The 10364-nt window shown below is 43.5% G+C and overlaps 3 protein-coding genes across 7 annotated transcripts; all 3 read left to right on the plus strand.

The window, feature by feature from the left end:
* The first annotated feature begins 44 nt into the window (after positions 1–44).
* Positions 45–2474, plus strand: LOC133884724 (uncharacterized). The gene is made up of 2 exons (XM_062324246.1): positions 45–571; positions 1971–2474. The coding sequence occupies exons 1-2, from the start codon at positions 204–206 to the stop codon at positions 2203–2205; spliced, it is 603 nt and encodes a 200-aa protein (XP_062180230.1). The 5' UTR covers positions 45–203; the 3' UTR covers positions 2206–2474.
* Positions 2475–3291: 817 nt separating this feature from the next.
* On the plus strand, positions 3292–5709 carry LOC133884725 (uncharacterized). The gene is made up of 3 exons (XM_062324247.1): positions 3292–3452; positions 3560–3769; positions 5361–5709. The coding sequence occupies exons 2-3, from the start codon at positions 3582–3584 to the stop codon at positions 5545–5547; spliced, it is 375 nt and encodes a 124-aa protein (XP_062180231.1). The 5' UTR covers positions 3292–3452; positions 3560–3581; the 3' UTR covers positions 5548–5709.
* A 450-nt stretch (positions 5710–6159) lies between these two features.
* Positions 6160–10364, plus strand: LOC133884723 (CLP protease regulatory subunit CLPX1, mitochondrial-like). 5 transcript variants are annotated; one of them, XM_062324244.1, is made up of 14 exons: positions 6160–6969; positions 7219–7280; positions 7373–7467; positions 7561–7640; positions 7788–7838; positions 8090–8164; positions 8262–8339; positions 8574–8630; positions 8976–9046; positions 9146–9245; positions 9341–9445; positions 9633–9695; positions 9813–9935; positions 10017–10364. In XM_062324244.1, the coding sequence occupies exons 1-14, from the start codon at positions 6793–6795 to the stop codon at positions 10335–10337; spliced, it is 1458 nt and encodes a 485-aa protein (XP_062180228.1). In that variant the 5' UTR covers positions 6160–6792; the 3' UTR covers positions 10338–10364. The 5 variants fall into 5 exon arrangements, with proteins under 5 accessions (XP_062180228.1, XP_062180229.1, XP_062180225.1 ...); XM_062324241.1 differs by having other exon boundaries at positions 6161–6978; positions 7367–7467; XM_062324242.1 differs by having other exon boundaries at positions 6161–6978.

Below are 10364 nucleotides of genomic sequence, written 5' to 3' on the forward strand. Positions count from 1 at the left end.
GGCCATCTCATCACGTCCATATCACACCGCTGGCTCGAGCCTCCTCTCAAACTCGAGTCGTGTCCCTTCCACGCGCCGCACCGCACCGCACTGCTCCCTCTCGAACCCACCTCACCTGCGTCGTCAACCCTGCGGGCGAAGAAGCCACCGCACCCCACCCACCCCGACCACTACTACCTCTTCCCTACCCGCGACCGATCACCATGGCGCTCCTCCCGCGCACGGCGCGGCTGGCGCTCGTCTCCGCCTCCCCGCGCGCCTACTCCTCCTCCTCCGCCGCCGCGGCGACCCGCCCCGTGCCGTACGGCGGGGCGCCGCCCCCGGCGCCGATGTCGAAGGCGGCTGAGTTCGTGGTCTCCAAGGTGGACGACCTCATGAACTGGGCGCGGCGGGGCTCGATCTGGCCCATGACGTTCGGGCTCGCCTGCTGCGCGGTCGAGATGATGCACGCCGGCGCCTCCCGCTACGATTTCGACCGCTTTGGGGTCATCTTCCGCCCCTCGCCGCGCCAGTCCGACTGCATGATCGTCGCCGGCACGCTCACCAACAAAATGGCGCCCGCGCTTCGCAAGTACGCTTTGCCCCCCCCCCCCCCAAAAAAAAAATTTACCTTGGCTTTCGCTTACATAATGATCAGACGGGGACCTCAGATTTGTGATTCTGTTGATTTCATTTGGGAGAATCGGAACAGCTCTGTGTTAGGACTCTTACTGCTTTGCACTTCTAGTTGACGGTGGTTCTGGTTAGATCTCGGCAGGGCGTCCGTGTGATTCGATGGGAACCTTCGGTCAATTTTGGGCTGCGTATGTAGTATGTTGTTTCGATCGATTGCATTTGCATTTCATGCTTGAGCATCTATCTATTATATTGTTATTTGAAAGAGAAAAAAAGAGTCACTACGTCCGTTCTTAATGTCACGAAATTAACAGGTTGATCTGAAAAAAATCTGGACTACTTAATGTTATGAATATCTAATGATCTAGATTTAACAAAGAGTCTATATCAAATACGACTGATAAATAGCTAAATTCAAAAGCCAAAAAGTCCATATCAAATACGATTAATAAATAGCTAAATTCGAAATTAAAAAATTATGGAAAATTAGCCTTTCGATTTTTATACGGTTTAGGAAGCAAAATATCTAAATGAAGAGTCCAAATAAAATCAAATAAATAATAATTGAAGTTGGGGTTAGAATAGAAAAGGAAGGATCCATGCCATATAGTCTTAGAAAAAAAATCAAATTATTATAAAAATTAAATACTAAGATAATAAAGAGTCCATGTAAAATACAATTAATCAATAGCTAAAATTTATAATAAAAAATAATGATTTTTTTTCAAAATTCTTACTAAGATAATAGATTAAGAAGCATCGTGCAACTCAAGGTCGTTGCATCCAGCAAGCAACGAGCAAGGCACAACACATAGTCAGGCTCAAGATAAACCTATTCTGGTTTTGGTTAGGTTGCCTATACCAGACTCACGACTTTAGTAGTTGATCAAAATGTATACGAATCGAATCAATACATGTATATAATTTGGATACAAGTTTGGAGCATAAATAGAAAATTGTGTACAAGTTTAGCATCTGCTTGTGGAATACTAAGAAGCATGATTTCCATCCATTTCCACTGAACAATGATTTGTTGTATCAAGATAGGGTCTAGAATTCAGTGAACAATGATTTGGTGTATCAAGATACCTGCTTTAACTCAACTGTCCTGTTTCCTTCTGTTAGTTGAAAGATGGCAGTGTTATTTGTCAGTAATTTGAAGAAATTTCCCGTTAGTGTTTCTTTCATATGATATTTCGAATGTCTTGTTAGAAGTCAGAGAGGTCAACACAGAGAAATTCCTCATGAATTAATCAAAATCTTAGATGTTGGGGCCGTTTCCTCTAGATTGTTCCAGCTTCGTTGCATCCTGTAGCTTCCTTGCTGACTTTTGCAGTGTTCGTTGTTTTCTGCAGGGTCTATGACCAGATGCCAGAGCCTCGCTGGGTTATTTCGATGGGCAGCTGCGCCAATGGCGGTGGGTACTACCACTACTCCTACTCTGTTGTGCGGGGATGTGACCGCATTGTGCCCGTGGACATCTACGTCCCTGGATGCCCGCCAACTGCTGAAGCTCTACTGTACGGTGTTCTTCAGTTGCAGAAGAAGATCGGCAGGCGCAAGGATTTCCTTCATTGGTGGACCAAGTAAACCTGGCATCTATGCCCTGCGCATCCTGCCCGCTACGTTTCTTTGAATTTTCTCGAGCTCTTACCTCAAAAACAAGGAAAGTCTATGCAGTTTGATCGTCTGCAAAGTGCGAACTTAGTGTAGTTCCTGGATAAGCATGTAACTGTTGCTTGTACTGGAATGCCCAGCCTTGCTTCACAGTCAAACGAACAATCCACCAGTGGTGAAGCGTGGAGCTGGTGTTGCTATGCGGTGTACTCTATAGTTTGCAATGTATTCTAGTAATTCTACTCCCTCAGGTTATAGATATATGACGTTCAAAATAAAATTCTACTCCTTAAGGTCATACATACATGACCTTCAAAACAAGGTTGAAACATTTAGCTTCGTAACATGAAAATTATATGTGCATATTGTTTTGAAAAATACTTATATTATAAATTTATTGAATTTTATAAATATAGTTTAGTTGAAAATAATAATCAAGTGTAAGTAATTTTAAGTAGAGGGAGCACTAGCTATGAGAACTGACATTGTAACTCGCCTTCTCGTGTAGCACAAGGAATAATTTTGAGCACTGTAATTTGTATTCACTAGGGGTTTGTGGTTCTCCAAACGAGGTTTTTAGAGTGTAGTTATATTTGTTAAAAAAAATAGTATTTAATTGGTTGTATATATCTGAACAGATTAGATTGAGTTTCTGTTTGGCTAACTGAATCTAATAACGTATGAGCAGATGTAAGAGTTGAGATTATAATTGATTACTCGTATAAAAATAATATTATGATACTAACATGTAAGTCTGTTTGTATAAACTCTTATATTTGCAACTGCTAGATCAAGCTACAACAGTAAATACACGTATCCATTGAAACAGGATGAAAGAAATGCAAGGAACCAAACACACGCTAGCTCTCTGCATTTTGGATCTTCGGTAGTTATGCTTCAAGCGGGGAAAGTTTTGGATGCAAATCATGCACTAGATGAACCTCCTGGCCGTACAAGGAGAAGGGAAACCAACCCTTAATAAAATCTGCGTTAAAAAAACACTTAATAAAATCGTGATCTACCCAAACTAAAACAGCATTGACCTCTTCCCCAAGCCAAAAAAAAAAAAAGAATGAAAGAAAGAAAGAAACATAATACCTGGCTACTTGCCTCCCTGAAGCCGGCCCCTTCCCAAAGGAAGCACAGGCACAAACCCATCTCGCGCCGCCGTCCTTCTCTCCGATCGCCTCTCCCCCCACCGATCCGTCCGTTCTCAAGAGGTAAACCCCCTTGGCCCTTCGCACGAATCCTCAAGGGTTGCCTCTCGCGATCTCGCCCCACGGCTGCGATCCCCTTCACCTGGTTGTTGTCCTCGTTGTCGCCCCAGGAGTCGCAGCCGGAGCAGATCCATGGCGCTGGCGTCGAGGCTGGCGCAGCTGCAGAACAAGGCGTGCGAGGCGACGCGGTTCGCGGCGAGGCACGGGTGCGCGTACCAGAAGGCGCTGTTGGAGAAGAACAAGAAGTACGTCGTCGAGCCGCCCACCATCGAGCGGTGCCAGGAGCTCTCCAAGCAGCTCTTCTACACCCGCCTCGCTAGGTACCTGCAATCGATCTCCTCTCCTCCTCCTGTTCTCTTTCCCATAATCCCATCTGAGGATCTTGTGGCAGATTGTGTGCGCCTTGCTCTGTGATTTCAATGCAAGACTATGGTTATATTGATGTATTTGCCAAACAGCCCTCAAGTGTTAGTTTCTTATGATTGTGACTAGTCACTAGCGTGGCCGTACGGTTGTGTTTGGGCTGCGAGTTTGATTGAAATAGCATTGAGGTTTATTGTGACAGTGATGTGACAGGCTGGTTTGAGTATAGGAGTACTCATCTTCTCAGTGAAGATAGTAGGGTTAGACAAGATTTTGGGGCTTTAGCCTTTTAGATGGTCTTCTTAGCATGCTGCGCGTACATTTCAACAATTGAGTTATTGAATATGCATTTGATGTTCAATGTATGACTTTTATATATCTAGTTTAAGGTTTGAACTGAAGATTTTAGAGTTATTTATTGCTCGTTATATATATTATCACCTCAATATTCCAAAGGGTACTCCTGAAACTCTCTGCATCTATAGAGTATAACGAAAGTCTAGTCATGTTATGTCATAATGTGGCTTCTTGGTCAGTTGATTGAATGAACTACGTTGTGTGGAGAGTGGCTGGATATATAACTTTCAAATGCTCTGAGGTCTGGACTAGAAAAATTATGTTGTGAGAAAGTGAGTTGCGTCTATGTTCTTTGCAAAACTGAAAGTATTTAATTACAAAGTAGGCTCATGTCCAATGACCCTGTGGTGACTGAACACAAATCCTGAGCATTGTGAACTGAGTCATTGAGGATGTCAAACATGGTTAGCCTGGAAAGTGATGTCCTTTTTTGCATGTAGTTAACCGAGCTTTGTAAAAGTAAGTTTTCCCCTTAGTTTTCTTTAAATGAAAATGCAAGCGAGGGATTCCAGCTTATTTAGTCATGTGGGTTCAGGGTCACCTTTGTGCCATAACTGACATTGTGTGGTTTTGAGCTTTACTTAACTAGATTTACCACAAAAAAAGAATTGCTTGTAAACATTTGGACATCTACTTAATCATAAAGCATTGTTGTCTTAGAAACACTGAGTTGTTTTGGCCGATCCTAAAATTTGTATTCCCTTCATGATTATTCATTGTGTCCTCTTCTTAGTGGTTTTTAGTGGACTGACTCTAGTTATTATCTGAGTTTTGTTTCCATTATATACAGCAAAGGGAGTTTCTGTTTCTCTGTGCTACCTTTTGTGTCATTTACTGGACATTGATACAGCAATGTACTGCTGCAGTAATGTGAGATTTGTCTTTGTCATTGAACTATGATACGTGAATAGAGAATTGCATTGTGACTTCTTTTAAGAGCTGTAGTCCATCCTGTAAAGACTTGTGAAGGTTTAAATCCTTTTTTACTCAAAGGTTTAAATCTTTAAATACAAATTTTTCTGATCTTGTGCTCTATACCTACTGAATCAGAATAGATAGTTTCAGCACCACAAATGGAATAGCTAGCAAAAGAGATTGGTAACTAGATTGCTTCACATTGATCTGTTTATATCATGAGCTGCACCTTCAAATCTTCAGGTATATATTTTAGCTGACAGATACTTCTTGCAGCCTCCCTGGTCGCTACGAAGCATTCTGGAAAGAGCTTGATCAAGTGAGGCAGTTGTGGAGAAACAGAAAGGATCTGAACATTGAGCGCGCTGGCATTGCTGCACTCTTTGGCATTGAGTTGTATGCATGGTTCTGCGCTGGCGAGATCGTTGGTAGAGGATTCACTCTCACAGGCTACCATGTCTGAGTGCTAAGCAACAAACTCAGGCCGGTGAAGACCTTTTAGGCAACTCAATATTTTGTAACCTGATGCGCAGTTTTGTTTTCGAGATATTCGTGATGCTGTATGGAATGCACGCATCTCAGTGAAACCGACTTGATGAGATAAAATAATCACACTGCGTCTTGGACTCTTGGTTAAAGTCTACGGTACATTGCCCCCCCCCCCCCCCATGAGATGTCAATATGTCATTGATGCCCTTGCCTTTTGTTTTGCTATGGGTTTGCTGTCATGAGTTGTTTCGACTGACCTGTCTTCCATACAATTCGAGAACTGTGGACGGGGGGAGTTGTCTATGGCAACTAATTCTCTTTTGAGAAGGGATTTTTTTCTTTCTACGTTGTAATGATTTTTCTTCACGGATTTTTTTATAAAGAGATTCTCTAGATCATTCTTTTCAATACAGTATTTTTTTTATTTTACAAATCCCTTCGAAAAAAGTTGTTAGGAGATAAAAGAAAATAAAAAATATATAAACGAGAAAAAGAATCAGAAAAAGAAGAAATGGAGTAAAAAATAGTCGGATGCTCTAACCACCATAGCGGTGGCGTAGAGCAGCCGAACGGCCTCACCTCACCTGAAGCCGGAGCGCAGCAGTTCGTCACCTCGCGCGCAGGCACCGGCCGAGGCAAGTGCGGTGCCTCCCCCGCGGCCCGCGGGTGCAAGGGAGGAGGAGGTGCACCGTGCACGGCACGAGTGACTGATCGCGGTTTCCCCGCGCCTCTCCACGGCGCCGCGCTGCGCCCCAAACCCCCGTGCTCGGCACCCCTGGCCCCTCGTCAGCTTGCGTTGTTTACCGCACCTCTGCCCCCGCGCGCGCTCGTCGCCGCCATCGTGTTAACTCCTGCGCGCACCCATTGCCGCGCGCGGCGCGCGACCCCTCGATCACAGAGCACCGTCTGCTGTTGCTGCGCCGGCCGCCACAACTCACCAGCCGGCCCGCGCTCCACCTCTCGGCGGACGCGCCAAGCCCGAAGGAACACAGCAACCGGCAGCATGGGTCCGGGCCCACGCCGCACGCGATGGTTCGATTCTGCGCGCACCAAGGCCTCCCTGAACAAACCTACGGGCGCTGCCGCTTTGAACTGAATAATCGAAGCGACAAGCCAGACGCGGACGGCCGGGGGGATAAACTCAAAGCTGAGCCCGCGGCGCCTGATCGGGAAATAGATCGCCGTCGGGTGGCCGCTGTGGCCACCGGACCGTGGCCCCATGTACGCCGCCGCTCGCCGTCTCCTCTCCTCCCGAGCCCGCACTTGCGCCGCGGCGGCGTGGGCGCCCTCCTACTACTACTCCCACTCCGCGGCGTCGTCCCCGTCGCGGCCTAGGTTCCCGACGCCCAGGGAGATCCGCAGGGGCTTGGACGAGTTCGTCGTCGGCCAGGACAAGGTCAAGAAGGTTACCTTGCCTACCTCAATCGCACACCTCCCTTCTCGTCGCTCCCGATTTTAACTGGCGCTGGTGCTATATCATCTGCTCGTGTATAAGAGCATGAATGTTCTCTTTCGCGTTAGTTCACATACATGTCTGACGATCTGATCTATGCATCAGAAAGTCGGATTTATGTGAATCTTGTACGAAATCTTAGCTATAAGCACGCTGTAGGCAGTGAACTTAGCTTGGGACTTGGTTTTGCAGGTTCTCTCTGTTGCTGTGCACAATCACTACAAGAGGATATACAATGAGTCCTCGAACAAACGGTTAGATTTTGTTAACTGAATTCGGCGGTTCAAGTATGCGTCATGATTATGACTTCGAGTTTCGTCTGTGACCGGTGATCATCTAGTTCTAGGAAAAGTTTGCCGTGCGGTGGTGTTGGTACGAGTGGGGATGATGAGATTGAGCTTGAAAAGAGTAATATCCTTCTGATTGGGCCAACAGGGTCAGGTACCGTGGAGTGTGGACAGTTGCGTGTTCTATAACTACAAAGTGGTAATGTTGCTTGCTAATGTCATTGCTTTTTTCTGTCTCTTATGACAGGTAAAACGCTGTTAGCTAAAACGTTAGCTCGCTTTGTGAATGTGCCATTCGTGATTGCTGATGCAACAACAATTACACAGGTAATCACGCATGGCTGGTACCACATGCATTTTGGACTTTTTCTTTGATGTTCCATTTATCCTTAATATAAGAGATAGGCAAGGAACCAAGTTGACTGTTCTTGCTGTTTTCTTCTTTCTGATGCGAAAAATAGACTGCATTTTCAGGCTGGATATTCTGGTGAAGATGTGGAATCTGTAATCTACAAACTTCTAGTGGTACATATTCTGACTATCATTCTCTGATTGTTTATGCACTCGAGTATTAACCGTGGTGTTACTACTGTATGGTAGTGCGTAGTGCCATCAACTGTAAGTGTTACATATCCTATCCTTTTTTTTTTCTAGGAGTGTTGCATAGTCTATCTAGGTACCAGGCTTGAAATTCTTTCAGCTAGCTACTGATAACAAATTCCTCTATATCTTCAAGGGAATTATGTATTCGTTGGCTGACATGTGCTCCCTCTTAGGCTGCTGACTTCAATGTTGAAGCTGCAGAGCGTGGCATTGTGTACATTGACGAAGTTGATAAGCTCACAAAGAAGGTTTATCAAACAAATTAGCTCTATCAGTACTAATATTACTGCAACATGTAGTGAAGTTAATTGCGCTTACAGTAACTGTATCCATTGCTACTTTCAGGCTGAATGTCGTGAGGACCGAAGAGATGTCTCTGGAGAGGGTGTCCAGCAAGCATTATTAAAAATATTTGAAGGAATAGTACGTCCATCTACTTATTTTCTCCTTCGTATCGTAAAGCCATATTTTGCATTCAGTAGTCATACTTGCCCATTAGAGGAATACAATATTTGATCAACTTCACATGGTTAACTAACATAACCAATTTATAAGCACAACGGATCTCTTGATCATATTTTCCTTCCTGAACTTTGAGTTTCCTACATCATGCTATCTGTCTGTAATACAAGAACTGTTTATTGCTGTCTTTCTTAGGTCATCAATGTGCCAAGAAAAAGAAGTCGAGATAATATATCCCATGGGTATGTTGAGGTAATTGGTTGCAAAAACTTCTGGTCAGTCAGTTAAATAGTAATTAGCCATGTGTTTATCTTTTTTTAGGGGATTACAGTAGGGAAAATCCCTACTGCCAGAAGCTTTATTAGAACCAAAGAAAGAGAAACAACACAATCCAAACAGGACAAAAACCTGACGAAAGAAAGGAAAAACTATACATCAGACAGAGCCCTAGCCATTTGTTTATCAGTGTGATATTTTAGCAAAAAGGCTGTGCCTTTGCAATATTGAATTAGGAAAAAAATAATAGGCTCAACGATGAGCTCTGTGTCAATATGGAATTATTATATGCTGTCAGTTGCATGTTATTTGGTTTTGCAGGTGGATACAAGAAATATACTTTTTATTTGTGGAGGTACCTTTTCTGGCTTGGGAAAGATGGTCATAGAAAGGTTATGCAGTTAGAAATTATATGAATTTATGCACCTTTCAGAATTATCCTTCTTTATCTACATTTATATGTTTCTCAAAGTACTTTTGTACTGTGCAAGACATCAACACTGTCCTTTTGGATTTGGCATACAAATATGTCATGATTTGCGGAACCGTGGTTGGACAACTGCTCTTCAGGAATCTTGCTATATTGATGCTGTAGGTTCAGTTTCTTGACATTTACTTTATATACATTTTGTTGTTCGAAAGCCTGCATTGACAATAGAAATAATTTTCAATGATTTCCTACTTAGATTGAGAATGATGATCTGATCGCCTACGGCCTGATCCCAGAATTCATTGGAAGGTTGCCAATAACAGTTGGCCTGACAAATCTCAGTGAAGAGCAATTGGTCCAGGTAGTAAATTTGTTTGCATACGTTTGTATTTCGAGTAAATCTTTCTTACAATTACTTAATTATAATTCTTTGCCTCCAGAAGGATTGCTTTGTTCACATCTTGTTCCTGTCTACTAGTTGATTCTACAATTTCCTTTTTCTTCTCAAGATGACTGCAACCTCAAATTATAGCTAATTCTCTTTTCAGGTGCTCAGGGAGCCCAAAAACGCAATAGGAAAGCAATACAAAAAGTTGTTCAAAATGAACGATGTTAGTCTGTGCTTTGTTCTATCCATTTTTTAAATGATAGCAAGCTTCAAATGAAGAATTCTTTCTGTAATAACTTATAACCAAGAAAATGCTCTGTGTTCATTTTTCCTCCATAAGGTTAAGCTTCATTTTACTGAAAATGCTATGCGGCTAGTAGCAAAGAAAGCAGCTGCAAGAGAAACTGGTGCCCGTGGACTACGATCCATAATGGAGGACATTTTGACAGAAGCAATGTTTGAGGTGACTTACCTTCTTTTTGTCATGCCAGTTAGTAATCGAGTATCAGCTTGACTCACATGAATTTGGTCCTTTCATTTACAGATTCCTGATGCAAAAGAGGGGAAAGAGAAGATAATAGCTGTTCTTGTCGACGAAGAGTCCGTAGGGCCGCCGCACCATCGAGGATGTGGAGCCAAAATTTTCCGTGATGATGGAGCCTTGGAACTGTATGTTTATCAGAACAACATCAAACTGCCGGGACTGATTCAGAGCAACCCCAGACGCGGTCGCATTTTCCGTCTCTGCCTTCTAGTAGCATTATCGGCGACTAAGCTTTGGATCTACCAGACATTACCTTGTTTTTCCTCGATATATGATTGGACTGGATTAATGCTGTGCAAGGCAAACGTTTTTACGCAATGAAATATAATAAGGCTTATTTTCGTGTCA

This window comes from Phragmites australis, chromosome 11, assembly GCF_958298935.1.
Source record: "Phragmites australis chromosome 11, lpPhrAust1.1, whole genome shotgun sequence".
Lineage (NCBI taxonomy): Eukaryota > Viridiplantae > Streptophyta > Magnoliopsida > Poales > Poaceae > Phragmites > Phragmites australis.

Coding starts and splice junctions, on each gene's coding strand:
- LOC133884725 (XM_062324247.1), top strand. CDS start 3,582: ATGGCGCTGGCGTCGAGGCTGGCGCAGCTGCAGAACAAGGCGTGCGAG. Junction 3,770..5,360: donor TTCTACACCCGCCTCGCTAG/GTACCTGCAATC, acceptor TACTTCTTGCAG/CCTCCCTGGTCGCTACGAAG.
- LOC133884723 (XM_062324241.1), top strand. CDS start 6,793: ATGTACGCCGCCGCTCGCCGTCTCCTCTCCTCCCGAGCCCGCACTTGC. Junction 7,641..7,787: donor ATGCAACAACAATTACACAG/GTAATCACGCAT, acceptor CTGCATTTTCAG/GCTGGATATTCTGGTGAAGA. Junction 8,165..8,261: donor TTGATAAGCTCACAAAGAAG/GTTTATCAAACA, acceptor TGCTACTTTCAG/GCTGAATGTCGTGAGGACCG.
- LOC133884724 (XM_062324246.1), top strand. CDS start 204: ATGGCGCTCCTCCCGCGCACGGCGCGGCTGGCGCTCGTCTCCGCCTCC. Junction 572..1,970: donor ATGGCGCCCGCGCTTCGCAA/GTACGCTTTGCC, acceptor TGTTTTCTGCAG/GGTCTATGACCAGATGCCAG.